At 43.3% G+C, this 15,133-nt stretch overlaps 2 protein-coding genes across 6 annotated transcripts in view; both read right to left on the bottom strand.

Moving 5' to 3' along the window:
* Positions 1 to 3,944, bottom strand: part of Cyfip2 (cytoplasmic FMR1 interacting protein 2) — a 120,398-nt gene extending 116,454 nt beyond the window's left edge. The window contains exon 1 of one of the 3 annotated variants that reach the window (XM_047555450.1): positions 3,838 to 3,944. The gene's annotated coding sequence lies outside the window, so the exon portion shown is untranslated. Of the gene's footprint in view, positions 1 to 3,421; positions 3,803 to 3,837 lie in introns of those variants that run through there. The other 2 variants (XM_047555449.1, XM_047555451.1) reach the window with 2 other exon arrangements.
* A 6,451-nt stretch (positions 3,945 to 10,395) lies between these two features.
* The window catches only part of Itk (IL2 inducible T cell kinase), a 63,353-nt gene continuing 58,615 nt past the window's right edge, over positions 10,396 to 15,133 (bottom strand). For all 3 annotated transcript variants that reach the window (XM_047556199.1, XM_047556197.1, XM_047556198.1), the window contains one exon: positions 10,396 to 13,650. In XM_047556199.1, coding sequence (XP_047412155.1) covers positions 13,579 to 13,650 — 72 coding nt within the window. In that variant the 3' untranslated portion in view covers positions 10,396 to 13,578. The remainder of the gene's footprint in view (positions 13,651 to 15,133) is intronic.

The raw sequence follows: 15,133 nt of genomic DNA, 5'->3' as shown, positions 1-15,133 counted from the left end.
CATTCTCAGTCACCTCTCCCTCCAAGGCTGCCTTTGCATTCCTCTCTCACTGAACTGCTTCTGCCATTCAACTTGAATGATCCCTGTAAGAAATTCTGCCTGAACTCAAGCTCTGCCTTCTCAAAACGATTTCTTCAAGAATTTGCACCTAATTCATTTTTTCCTTTGTTGCCAGGGCCTGAGAATATGGGTTAAGTGGCCGTTCTTTGAGCATATCACATGCCGCCCTCAGAATAATGGCCATGGCTAGAAAGGCATCCTGGGAGGTGTCCCACACCCTCTGTGTTCTGCAGTATCTTTATACAGAGGAGGCCATCCAGAGACCTTACAGAATCTGAATCACAAAGTGCCTTTCAGTTTCCCTTTGGCTCCACGGTACAGAGGCCACAGACTCGTCTTCTTAAATTAACACACAACATATAATTAATAAATTGTTCCTTTAGGAATGGAGGGCACCCATCCAAAAGAGTCACACATTCAGGAGACTCCTTCTCTTCTGATTTCCACAGTCACTTCTCAGACTGGGCTTTTCAGACATTATCTCATCTGAGGGTTCGTCTGTGACAAGTTAGCCAGATTGCTTTTCATTGCTTGATTTTTAAAGTCAGAAAGGTAGTGCCTGGAATTCAGGGCACACAGAAAGTCAGGGATAAGTCCTGTGTCTTAAGTCCCCTGGGCTGCTCTGACTCTCTCAGAAGCAAGGCACAGCAAAGCCAAGCATGCCCTTGACATTTCTGGTTGGTTGCAACATGCAGAATACACAGAGAGCAAGAGGTCTTGCCTGAACTCTGGGTGTTGAAATGTGAGAATTACCTCTGGGCTTCCGTTCACTTCTTCCCTCCCCCTTTCTCTTTCCCACTCAAGTTCCACCCACCTTCCTTGTGCTTCCGTAGAATGCTTCCTACTGAAGCCCTTGCTGACACTGCATTGGATCCCTGTTTCTTTTCAGTACCTTTGGCAGGTACTGAAACTGATCAGAGTCCAACTCCCGTGGAAAAAGCAAAATCCAGGAGAACTCTGAAGGTGGAAGTAAGGTTAGTTAGAGCTATAGGGTTGACTATGCACTTGAGCCAAATTCTTAATGATTATGTAAATAATACAGTACAGCAATAAAGGTATAAATAGAATGGGGTTCTTCTGTGCTAAGCACTCTGCTCAGCACTTCCATGCATCCCTCATTTAACAAGAGCATCCAAAGATGTACCAGTCCCTCCCCCACCACAGCTGGCCTCCCATTCACTGCCTGGAAGGCAACAGCATGCACCACCCCCTCCCACCTCCTCTGGCTAATGCAGGGCCTTCCTCCAAACTCTAGACAAGGCTCTGCTCCTCAAGGCAACACCAAAGGCTTTGCACAAAGGCTCCAATGAGGTGACTGATGTCTGCTTTCGTCAACTACAAGTGAATAATTAATTCTTGCCCGTAAAGAAATAGACTTATTGTTATGGTGGCCACATGGAGGCTACAAAAGGCCATTTTGTGAAGCTCTTGGTGGAACCCTGGGGCTAACAGTGGCCAAAGAGAAGCCTCTTTGAGTGTGTAGGCTGCTCCTTAAACGTGAGGACTGGAGCATGCTCTGTTTTCCAGGAGCGCTGTTCCCAATGTTAATTAGCTTGTTGTCTATTCATCACCTAATTCGCTTTCTGGTCAATGACAGCAGTCGAACACTGAGAGGGCACCATTTATCAGAGGGGACATGTAATATTCTCCTGGGACCCTTCACTAGTTTTTAAATTCCTTCTCTGGACCTGCCTCTATTTTGACTTGAGCAAAACTCTCCAAGTTGACTAGATTGTACACCTTATTCAAATTTAGCCTAAGCCCCAAAGCAAGTTTTTCCTTTTTCATTTTTCAACATGAACTGAACAAGGCAGCCTTGGGTGCCTACAGAACCAGACAGAACTGGCCAGGAAAAATAATAAAGAAGCTTAGTGAGCAAAGAGCTAATGCCCCCAGCCAGAGGCTCAGTGAGCAGAACTACCCAGAGGCACAGGCTTTGTAGTAACAACACACACAGCTTCTGGTCTCATAACCACCCTGGAAGATGGTAGCTAGTGCCAGCAAGGAACTCGCTATACCCAAGTTTCACATCCCACAAGTGGACACTGGGTGCCCAACAAGCCTGGAGACAGTAACCCCTGACCAGTTATGCACGCACACGCGCACACACACACACACACTTCTACAGTATTCTTGCCCTCAGGGCCAAAGCTGCCCTTGCTGAATACAGAGTTGACAGCTAGTCATTTCAGAAAGCTGTCCACCCCCAGAAAAAAAAAAAAAAAACACCTACCCAGCTACTTACCCCCACTGTTACCTCAAATCTGAAATAACACCGTAAGAATTACCAAATATTTTATCTTCTTTTTGGTCAAATGACTTTGAAAGCACCTGCTCTGCATGAAAGGGAAATCCTTTTATGTTTAGCTCTTCAAGATAACCACTCCCTGGTTACTTTCTCAAAAACAAGTTTTCACACTGGAGAATGAGGGAACCCTGTGTGGAAGTGGAGGTGGGAGGCCTTGGGGAGGGATGCCCAGAAGGGTCTGGTGATGGGAAAGCAACCTTCAAGGCCTGCACAATCCTGCCCAGGGATATGGACCCAGTTGTTTGCCCTCCAAGATCTGAGGACCCCTGGGGTGTTCGCATGAATTGCAACAGGGCCTGTGCCCTAGTAAGGTCAGAGTCCCACTGCCCTAAAGGTGACACAGGAAGTAGAAAAAGGGCCCCCACCCTCCTAGGTCTGCACCCAAGGAGCCAGTAGATAGTCCTTGCCCTATTCTTGACCCCGAGTGGGGGCAGCTGACAGCAGCTCATCAGCTCGGGTGACTTGATTGTTCCACATGGGGAAACTGGGCAAGTGAAGTTCAAAGTCATATTCCCTGGACTGGGGAGGCACCTGAACAGAGACAGTGTCCTTCCTAGCCAGGCTCTCTGTTTAGAGAACCATATTACTATGGGGCTATGTTATCTGCTCCCACCCCCCAAAAAAGAGGACAACCTCTTCCTCTGTCTGCACATACTTTTGAGGAGGGGGGCGCTGGGCGGTTCTTTAAAGTGCAAACCACAACAGACAGGCGGGCAGCTTTCTGGCTGTACACAACTCAAGAAAACCAACCTTTTTTCCCCACGAGTGTGCCCACTGATCCCCTTTCCCGGATTTTCTCCCAGGTCCCAGGCAGCTGAGAGCGATTAGTGTAGGCCAGAATGCTTCAAGGCAAGTAAGACGCGCTTCCTCGCTCATCAAAGCCCTCCACCCTCAAACATTGGCGCTGCGCCCCTCGCCCCACCCATCTCACGTTCACCGCAGGGAGCGGTGTGCCCAAGGCAGCTGCCAGGCAGGCTCAGGCGGCTCTGGCTGGCCCTGGGGGACGTGATGGTGGCTGCGGTAGCAGAAGCAGGGGTGGGTGCTCTGCAGTACCTGAGCGCGAGGATGTCACCGCCGCCGCCAGGCTAGCGGCCGCTGCAGGTGCCTCCGGTTCCCGAGATTAGCACCGCCTCCTCTCCGGCGAGCGGCTCGGGTCCAGGCCGCGCACCTGCTGCTGCTGCTGCTGCTGCTGCGGCCGCCGCCGCGCCTAGCTTAACGCTGTGTCGGCGTTTCCAGGCATAGGGATCGCGAAGCTGGGCCCACTATGGACCCGAGGGGAAAGGGGTCTCGCAAGGCCTGCAGCCGGGCCTCCTGGGACCCCAGGCCGCCCTACCCTGGGCGCGATGCCGAGCGCCCGGGGCGGGCTGGGAGAAGGGGCGCCAGCCCCTACGCATCCTCACGGCTGCAACCCTGTCCTCAGCAGCATCCCGGCCCCCGCATGGGCCCCGAGGCCTGCGAGTGCCACTTACCTGGATCTGCAGCACGTCCAGGGGAGGGGCCGGAGGCTACCGCAGGCCCCGCGCCGGGGCGCAGGATGCTCTGCCCGGCTCCGCTCCGCCGCCGCGCTCGGCCCCGCCCTCAGCCCCGCCTCCGCGCCCGTTTCAGCTCCTCCTTCGCTCGCGATGCTCTGCCCCTTTGCCGCCGCTGCTGTCACACAAAGAGCCGGAAATGGCTGCGGCGAGGGGCGCCCGGCGCACCCCTGACCTGCACCTCGGACTCGGAAGACCGCTCTGGATCCAGGCCTCCAGCCCCCAAACAGCTTGCCGCTCTGCTTTGGGGCTGACGGGAGGACTTACCCTCTGCCCCCATAATCCCTGTCACCATGGAACCACACCTGCAGCCCGGGGAGGACAGAAGCTTCGGATTCCTTTCGGATCTCATCGGTCTCACACTATTTCTAAATGTTCACTTATCTATCTGATCTTCGTTGATTACCTATTTCGTTCCAAGCACCGTCTTAGAAGCTGGGTATGTACCGGTGTGCAAAAGACAGGGTTCCTGCCCTCTTTCCACCAGCATCGGTTAAGGTAGCAAACATCCAGCTAAGGCTGGGAGGAGCCCTGTCAGGTGAAATGATAGAAGCGACAGCCAGGGCTGGGGTAGGGACCTTCCACTCATGGAGTTTTCTGACCAGTGCGCTGCTTCTTTGCTCAAGATAACGTCTTTCTTCCTTTCAGGTCCTTGGAGCAGAATCCTGAAGCTGCCATCTTCATAGGAGGGCCCTGCCTCTACTTCATCCAGGAAGAACTGCCTTGCAAAAAGATGACAGGCACTTCAGGAAAAAACAGGACTCTGAAGGAACTGAAGGAACAGGCACTCTCCAAGACTTTTCTGCCATTTAGGGCCCTTCAGAGAAACCAAGTCAGGCTGAACCCAATCCTAAGCTTGAGACACCTGAGTAAGGCCTTTCTCCATCCTGCTCCAGAGATGCTGCCATAGCCGCAACACAGGGAATTAGTTACCGAGGAAACTCCCAGGGTGACTCATTTAAAAACATTTGAGGCATTGTAAAAGACGTATAGATATAGGGAATAAAGTCTTGTTGCAAAGGAACCCTTCTGAAATGTTTTCTAGAGTCCGCAAATTAATCACCCAGCTGTTCCTACAAAGGGCTATTTATAGAGGAGTCACTTTATTCCAGTCTCAGGAAAGGACTTGTGTGAAGTCTTTGCCTTTGCTGATCTCACATCATTTCCCAAGCGCACAGGATTCTTTTGTGGTTTGATGTTACATCACTCATCCAATTTAAATTGCTATTTTAGAAATGATGACTTACATATATATATATATATATATATATATATATATGTACACAATTATTCCTTTCCCTGATGCCGTGTGAGAAAACTTGTGGGGGTGTTTGTGGAGGATGGCTTTAAAAACAGAACTCAGGTTTTTTTTGTTTGTTTGTTTGTTTGTTTTTTAATTTTCCACCATGATCCTTGGAATTTCTGGTGTCAGTGATTTCAAATACTTAATGAGAATTCCAATACATTAGCTTTTAATTCTAATGGGCATATCATTTGGATGTTTCCATTTTCTGCTATTCCATCTTATCTTTTCAACTTTCAGGAAGAAGCTGTTTAAAACATTACAAAAAAAGAGCCAGGCTCGGGAGGCTGAGGCAGGAGGATCATGAGTTCAAAGCCAGCCTCAGCAACTTAGTGAGACTCCTTAAAAAATATCATTAAAAATATTTAAAATAAAAATATTAAAAAGGGCTGGGGATGTGGCTCAGTAGTTAAGCACTCCTGGGTTCAATCCCGGGTACAACATAAATAAAATAAAATTACCAAATATGACTATTGTGTATCTATTATACATGTATTTGTTTAGATCTTAGGAAGAAATATTTCCCTGACTCCTGAGTTCTATTTACTTACAAGGGGGAGAAATATGACCTTTGGAAGTCACCCTGTTGAAAATCCAGAAGTTGCCTTTTGCTCCTAGTTTTGCAACTAACAGAAAAATGATCTTAGGCAAGTGACTTCACCTCTCTCTTTCCTAATGTATAAAACGAAGTGGTTGGTTACACTTCAATATCCCCCAAATGTGAAAATTTACATGATTCCCTTAAAACAGAGGGTATTTCCCTCTCAGGCTTAAAGCACTTCACTAGCTCCCTACTACCCTCAGGACAAAGCCCAAACTCACTACTGTGGCCTCCCAGGGTCTTCCTGATCCAGAAGCTATCTCTTGGTGCTCTTCCCATGTGAACACACTTGCTGTACTTCAGCTAAAAGGAACCTCTTTTAGTTCCCCAACTTACTTGGGTTTGTTCGACCTTTGTACAAGACAAACTTCTTGTGAGAATGCTTTGTTCTCCCTTTTCCTCCTCCTCCAACCTTTCTCCCAGTTTATCCGCCTAACTTTGCTCCTCCTTCTAGTATCCCCCTAGCTGTTATGTAACTTCCTCCAACATCCCTCTGTCTCTGGGTCAGGTTAGGATTCCTTACCAATGCTCCAATAGCCCCTGAGTTTCCTCTAGAATACCACTTACGTTGATACACTTGCCTTCATCGCACTGATCAACCATCACATCTAAGAGTATGGGGTAGGTCTTGCCCCCTGCTGCATCCTCAGAGACTGGTATGGACACTGGAACATAACCTCAGTTCAATAAAAATGGGTTGAATGAACAATGGAAGGTGAAATCTTTACACTTTACCACTGAAATTTTTTAGCTTTCTGTCCATTGCCTTCAGATTTCCTTTGCATCCACCCTAGGCTGCACTGTCAGCATGAGAGGATTGTGGCTATCAAAAGAGAATTGCTTCTCCACTTGGAAAGCTGTGGCCCACACATTGTGGTTGCATGTGTGGCAGGACTGCCTAATTTTAGATAAGTTTCAAATCACTTAGGATATCTAGGTTTTCATTTAAAAACCATCAACAGACCCTCCTTCATGGAGTATCTGGAAGAAGCATAAGAATTGATTCTAGAGAGAGAAAACATACATAACATTTACCAAGATGGGGAGATAGCTTAGTTGGTAGAATGCTCACCTCACAAGCACAAGGCCCTGGGTTCAATCCCCAGCACCACAAAAAAAAAAAAAAAAAAAAAAAAAAAAAATTTACCAAGTCTATTATCTTTTTTAATTTTCATAATTATCCTATAAGAAAAATATAGTTATTTGTCTCCTCTTGTGATTATGGAAATGGAGGCAGATAAAATAACTTGACCAAGGTATAGAATCAAATCCATACTGTTTACCACAATTACATACCTCATTTCCCTCCTTCCAATTCATATATTTCTTAACATGCTTTTTTAGATTCCAAAAATATACTTAATGTAAGTTTCAGGAATATGTTATATTAAAATTAAAAATCAGAATTTAATAAAAATTAAGAAGGAAAAATGTATAAATAGGAGATGGAGAGAAAACTGTACATAAGACCAAAAAAATTAAATAAAAAACAAAAACAAAAAACCCTCTATGACTTATGAGCTTGTTAGAAAGTATTTGTTCTAAACATTTACACAGTTAGCAGGAAAAGAGAAACTTAATAGTCAGTTACACAACTTACATTAACCATGAGATAACACCTGACCACTTTCTCCAAATTGCCTCATTTTATAGATGAAAGAACTGAGGTTCAGAAAGAGTTATCCACAGCCACTGTTCCCAGAACCCATGAAACTAGGTTGCCTAACTCACTCTTTGATTATAAAACAATTCATTAAATCCTATAGTTTAACCTGACATTTACTGAATTTTTATTTGGAGCAGCCTCTAAGCTAAGCACTGTATGTGAATGAACTCAATTCACCCACACAGAATTCCGAGTGACTCTTATGTTCTAGATGAAAACTTAAGGACTTTTGTGGTTCAAACCTGGCAGCTCTTTCCGGAGTCATTTGAAATTACATACCTTCCATTCACATTTCCTCTCATTTTATACTTTCCCAACACTTTAAAAGACTAATCTCCCTTGAAGATCAGATGCTTTACACACAGCTTGATGGCCCAGAATTCTTCCTCTTTATTTAAACAAACATATTTCCAACAATTCCATAGGAACAGATAAAAGACTGTGGGCAATAGTCCCAACCAGATATGAAATGCAATAATGTAGCCAAATGTCATTTGAATCTGGCTGTGATCTGTAGGGAGAATGCAAGACTTGGATTAAGCTTTGAGTTCTAATCTCACTTGTGTTAAGTAGCTCTGCAGCCCCAGACGTGTCAGTGAACCTTTCTGTGTATCACTTTCCTCCTAATGCCATCCCCTAATTGCTGTAAAAATCAAACATAGTCTTAGGTGAAAAAGTGCTTTTAGGAAAGACAAAACAGAAAAGCAAATGAATGTTTGCGTTGCTTGTTTCAGCCTCTGAGCACTTCTACGCAAAATCAGTCTTTGGGAAAATGCAAAGGGACTGGAAATTTCATAGCAGCTCTAGACGGTGTAGAGGGGTAGAAGTCTCAACCTAGAGACTGAGGATTCTAATCTACTTGGTCCTTCGGTAAACTGCTGTACTTGCAGCTGGTATGTGTTGATTTCGGTCTCAGGGCTCTTGGTCTAAACGTAAAAATAGTGAAGGGAAAGAAATAGGAATAAGATGTGTTTTTATGCACTCTGGTTTCTGCATGTGAAATGTCCTTCCAGACCCTTGTCTCTTTGCATTAAACACACTTGCATTAAACACACAGCTCAGACTTAAGTTCCTCTGTGAAACCCTCCCTGGTCCCTCTGGGCTCTCTTGGTTCCATGACCATATCTCCATCAGGAAACCCACAACAGTCCTTTACAATTAGTTTCTTATTGTTATTCAGTAGTTATGTACTATAAAGTTACCATGAACACTCAACTAGCAAATACTAAATTCCTTCAAGCCTCTGTTCACAACATTTTGTCAACCAATCAATACTTGATCTTGTTTTAGTGCATGATTCTGTATATGAAAAACCTTATTTAATATCTGATGTTGATTCATTAACATGGTACTAATGGCCAACAGCACTATAATTCATGCTTGAACAAAGCTTCTTTAATCCTTTTTTTTTTTTTTTGCCTGTAAGACATCACAGTGTTTTTGCATTTAAGAATAATAGACTCCATTTTAACACTACACTTCAGGGTCATGTCATGTGGGACAGGCCACATCCCTGGGATGTTGCCTTGAGCTTCCTGGTCCCTTACTAAAGTACTCAACATTCTCTGAGGGACACCTTCCACATTCAAATGACCGCATTCCCTCGTTTCTCCTGGACCTAGGGATGATGACTATTTGTTTCATTCTCTTTGGGCTGCTATAATAAACTACCTCGGACTGGGTAATTTATCAGCAATATAAATTTATTTCTCACTGTTATAAAGGCTGGGAAATCCAAGATCAAGGCTTGGAACGCTGGGCGTCATGTGAGGAAGGCTCACTTGGGCCCATGGTTAGCTCCTGTTGCTGTGTCCTCAGAAGGTTGGGAGGGTATAAAGAAACTGAGTCCTTCCAGTCCGTTCGTGAGAGCATTAATTCCTTTCATGAGAGTGGAGGCCCCGTGACCTAATTGCCTTGGAAAGACCCAACCTCTTCATAGGATCTCTCTGGGGATTAAGTTCCAGCATGAAACATTTAAATGGTAACACTTCTGCTCAGCTACTAGCTCCCTCTATGCCACTTCCTAAGTGCTTCTAAACCTGAGCCACGTGTTTTAAAGAGTCATTTTGTAAATGAGCCATCCTTGAACTATCCCAATTTGAATGTGATGTGCTTGGTCCTAACAGCTAAGATGTCTTATTCATTTTTTTAGATCCTGCCCCTAACGCAGAACCATAGTAGGTGAATAGTAACTTTTTATGAAATAGATAATCTCTGAAACTTCTTCTGGCAGTGTGTATATGATTCTGTTCTCCTACAAGCCAACAATACATTATGCCTTGGGGAGAATCATGAAGTCATCATAGATATAGTCACACACATGCACACTCAAACACACACTTCTCAGGTACACAGTGCTGGCATCAAGAAGGGACACCAGGGTGTGGGCTTTAGCACAGTGAATTTCCAGCACTTTCCTTAAAGCCATGGTGAGTTAAAATGCATTCTAAGGTAAAAACCTGTGCTTCCTGTGCAAATACAGCTTCTACTCCCAACCTTCTTTGAGAGGGTTACTAGGGAATCCATAACTCCTTCTGCATATGTGCCCTCTCCCTTCTCCTCACTCCCCAAATACTCCCCATCTTGGCAAATGACATATGTTCTCTCTCTTCCTCAGAAAGGTGGGATGATGTGTGGGGAGACTCAGGGAGAAGAGGGGTCTGCAGGAAAAAATCTGAGAAGCATATCCATTCATCCAACCTACTTTAGAACATTTCTGTGTGGAAATGGGAGTCAGTCCAGAGGGGAGTCCTAGGAACCACTGAGTGGAAGCCACAGGCTTTCTTGCCCCTGACTATTGGTACACAGGAGCACCATCTGACTTTGCCATAGACACAGGCATTCAGTGAGCTGAAACATACAGAGTGATCAACACATCAAGGCTGTAACAACCCAGCTTTTATTTCACTGAAATTTTAAGAGCAAGGAGAATAGCTATTTATTGCTGTCCAGCAATGACTGAAGAATTCTGAATTATACATTTCCACATGTCACCCACACAGCAGATGACAGTGAGTATGAACAATAATCTGGTACTGTGAACAAGAGAAAAATCATCCCCAAGCTGATTTCTCTTCCACCAGCTTTGCCTATAACAAGTTTACTCATCACGCAGCAGCCAGGAGGTATTTTTTAAAAACAAACCTTCCCCTCCTGCCTAATGATATTTCTACCTACAGTGTAAAAGTCTGTCTTCTTGGGCTTTTGAAGTAGGCCTAGATTTATATTCTCAGTTTCAATTTACCCACCCTTTCAGAGTGTACACTCATACATACACACACATTTATATACTAGTAACATCAAACTGATAAGAGCTTCCCAAATATTCTATTTCCTTTACCTGGAAATTTTTTTCTGGATTCTTCTCTTCTTTGACCATATTTCCATTGCTGCTCTAATTGCTGTACTGTAATTTTGTCTATGTATATCTGCTGTCTGCCTTCCATACCAGACTCAGAGTTTCTTGAAAGTAAAGACTGCCAAAATTCTTTGTTTCTATAAGGATGTGTACTGTGCCCAGTGAATGACACGTTGGAAGCACTGGAGATTCATGTGCTTAAGGAATGTTGTGGATGATGCACTTGTTTGGGGAAGATGAAACCAGGCAACCATTTTTACTTATGGAAAATTTTGGGAGTTTACCATTTGGATAAATGCAGAACTTAAGCCATGAATGATACATTTATTAAAACAGTTTTATTTGCCATATGCAACTTTGTGTGCTCTACAAAGGGTAAGGGATATTTGTGACATTTTTATTTTGAACACTAGCGGTGACTGTACACTAATAAATAGTCATCTGATTAAGTATAAATATGTAGTCTAAAAAGATACATAGACTCAAAATCTACACAATGCAACTAGAATCAAAGACCTTGTATAAGGGAATTCTCTGTAAATGCAGGGCACCATTTTCAGTATTTGAGAGGGAAAATCATTAGGCAAGAAGCCCTTGTTGCGATACAGGACTCTGGGAGGTGAGCGATGTACACGTGTTCAGTTAAAGCCCCAATGTCTCTGAGCTTAAAAAAGATAATACCATGCAGAGGAAAATTTTCTAAGCCAAACCACAGAGATCAGTCAATTCTGATGTTTCCTTTGGGGCTGACTGTCCCAGAAATCATCTCTAATTAAGGGTTCCAAAGAGAATGCACAAAATGCTAAAGAGTAAACAGGGACGATTGTGGATAAGTTGAGTACGATCATCTTCTGAATGATAGAATTTTATCTTGAGGCTCTGTTTCACAATAATTATGGTTAAAAGTTATGCATCTAAATCAAGTCAGCCAAAACACTGCAATTTGGAAGAGCTGATTGCAACACTATCTGATAATTTCTCTAAGAGCTTTAGCTGAACATTGTAGAAAAATCAAGTTTGTTTTATATCAGGGAATACACCTCCCCACAAAGTGTCCAAGAAGACTACAGCTCAAAGTTAAACTGATAATTAGGGGAAGTATTTATCCTTCTGCAGTAGGATCAGCTTTGAAGCTCATCTATAAATAGCTTCATGCAATGAGACTTGGGTGGGTGGGGAGAATTAAAGGGTTAATTAACTGAGTAACTCCAAAGTCACAACGATCAAGAAGAGGAAAGAGAAGATCCTGTTCCAAGTTGGAGCTCCATATGGTCCACCAAGTGGCGTCTGCATAAGCAGCATTCCTCATAGGTGCTGTATTGATTCCTTTAAGGGTAATCTATGGGTTTCCCCTGTTTTATTGATCTCCTTTGCAAACCCTTTCACTCTCAGTAGGAGGCAGTGTTGAATAGGAAAAAATATTCTGCAATGGAGTCAGACTTTGGCTAGCATTCAGCTCTATACTTCCCAATTCTGTCACCTTGTGTAAATTTCCTGGCTTTTTAAAGACTCAGCTCCATTATCTGTAAAATGGGGAAAATAATATTATCTTTTTAAACTGATGTGAACTCTGGGCACATTAAGATCCTGCAGGAAGAGCTTGTAGCTCAATGTATATCTACTTTGCCATATAAGTGCTCAGTTAACAGTTGGACATCCTTGTGCATCTTGGAAGAACCACAGTGCTTGACTCAGTTTCCATATAAATAGTTTGACCAAGAACAAAGTTCTTATTCCTGTCCTAGAATTTGGGGAGCCTTGAAGTCTCAAACTGAGAACTGCTAAACCCCAGGGCCTACAGAAGCTTTAATTTCTTTGCAAGACCACACTGGCCAACACAATGCTGCCCCCTGTTGATGCAGACAGGACTGTGCAGAGAGAGGACTGATTCCCAGTGACTGGAAAGATGAGGATTCAGAAATAATCATTTCCTGAGCACTCTGTGTAGAAGAGGGGGCATAGTAGCCTGCATGACTTGATGCAAAATGGGAGCTTTGGTGTGCTAATGCCTTTTTTGTTTGTTTTCAAACCTATCAGATGCCCTCTTATTCCTGACCGAACATCAGATATCCCATGGCCCAACCATGGGATCTGAATGGTTTATCCCAATCCTTCCAAGCTCCTTCACGCAGTGAGGAGGCAATGTGCTCTGTGAAACCTCATAAAGCTGCTTCTCAGGACATCCGGCCTCTGTTGTGAGCAGCTGCTCGAGTTCATCTACTGCAGGAAACTGTGGCTGACAGCATCACAGCAACAGAGCATGGTTCCTGGCCTTAACCAGCTCACTAGTTTTCTTAGAAAAAGAGTCATGCTTCTTATTCCCCTGGGCCTCCATATACTGGTGTACTGTATTGTTGGGTCAAATGAGAGTCATTTGAACCATAAACTTAGACCCATGCCTAATATTAAAAAAAAGAATCTGAGCTTCTACACCTTCTCTCCCTATTGCTAAGACGGGCAAGAAGTGCTCACTGAAAGGTGTCATTGAGGTCTGTGCATTCAGGTGACAAGTGGCTTGAGAAGGCACAGTGACATTGCTGCTGTGCTGGCCTGCTCTTAGTTTGGGGACTGACCCCCTGCCTGTAGCCTGGCTGCCAGTCTCTGTCAGGAGGCTGTCTTCATCACAGGGACCTGTGCTACAGGCCAAGCTGCCTCTGGGGAGACCTGGGCTGGTGGCAGTTTTTAATGCTCTATGGAAGGAGGACATCCTCCCTTCAATCAGATGCAGCTCACGGCCTGACAGTGAGTCTCTACTAAAGTCCTGATTCTGCGATTTCAGCCAACTGACCGAAGAGTCTGGAGAAGGGTGGCCGGTCTTCTGGTCTCTGAAATGGAAGAAAAAGAAGTCTGTGAGTTTCTTCCACTTATGTGTCACAGATAAATCCAAAGCAACCCAGTAGAATTCAATGACAGTATCCTGTGCTAATTTTTAAACACAATTTCATATGTATTGTATTGGTACATTATTCTCTTGCTGTTAATAGCAGGTAGTCTGAAATCAGATGAGCTAGCTTTAAAACTTTACCACTCATTATCTGGGTGACAGTGGGCAGGCTCCTAAAGCTCTTTGAATCTTAATTTTGTCATCTGTAAAAGGAGATGATAATAAAATCTACCTTGTAAAATTGTTTTGAGAATATAATAAATGGTACATTAAAATGCATCATAAAATTAAAGCTACATCTCACCAAAAAAGGAATATTTAGGCATATATCACACAATATGTACAAGATATATATGAGGAAAAAGATAATATCCTAATAAAAGAAATCAAAGAAGATCTAACTAAATGGAGAGAGATTTTATGCTCATGGATAGGAAGACTAGGGGGTTAAGATATCAGTTTTTCCCAACTTGATTAAACACAATTCAAAAAAAATGTTTAAATCCCAGTAAGTTATTCTGTGGGTACTGACACACTCTAAAGTTTATACGGACAGGCAAAAGATTCACACAGACAAAACAATGACAAAGAACAAAGTTGGAGACACTGCTCTACCTGACACTACTTGACTTTATGATTTACTATAAAACTACAATAATCAGGCCAGGGTTGGGTACTGGTGAAAGAATGTACAAATAGATCAATGAAACAAAGTAGAGTATCTGATATTTAATGAAGGAACAAAATAGTGCTGGAAAAATTGGACATCCTTATACAAAATGATTCTAGAACAGATCCTTGCCCCTTTCCCAAAAATTTGCTCAAAATGCATGATAGACCTAAATGTAAAATGCACAGCTATAAAACTTCTGTGAGATAACAGAAGAAAATCTGGGAAACTTCAGGTTTTTCAATTACCTTTTAGACACAACATCAAAAGCATAGTTTGTGAAAGAAAAAAATTAATATTGAATTTTGTTAAAATTAACAAAGTTTGCTCTGTAAATAACAGAGATATTATGTTAACTGTAAGGCACTAATAACTATTTAAAAAGAAACAGAAAATTAAAAAAACAAATTATAGTTTGAGAGAAAATATTTGTAAAACATATATTTGATAAAGGACTTTTACCCAAAATATAGAAGAACTCTTAAAAACTCAACAATAAGAAAACAACCTGACTGAAAAATGGGCAAAAGATCTGAACAGACATTTCACCAAGAAGATAACACAGATGGCCAATAAGCATACAAAAAGATGTTCAACATCACATGCTACATTAAGGAATGCAACTTAAAGCAACAATGAGTTACCATTGTACATCTGTAAGAATGGCTGAAATCGAGCACAACTAATACCAATGGATAAGGATGAAGAACACCAGGAACTCTCACTGCTGGTGGGAATGCAAAGTGGTGCAGCT

The sequence above is a fragment of the Sciurus carolinensis genome, chromosome 6, assembly GCF_902686445.1.
Source record: "Sciurus carolinensis chromosome 6, mSciCar1.2, whole genome shotgun sequence".
NCBI classification, from domain to species: domain Eukaryota; kingdom Metazoa; phylum Chordata; class Mammalia; order Rodentia; family Sciuridae; genus Sciurus; species Sciurus carolinensis.
The sequence above is the reverse complement of the archived record's forward strand: the minus strand, read 5'-3'. Positions and strand labels throughout refer to the sequence as shown.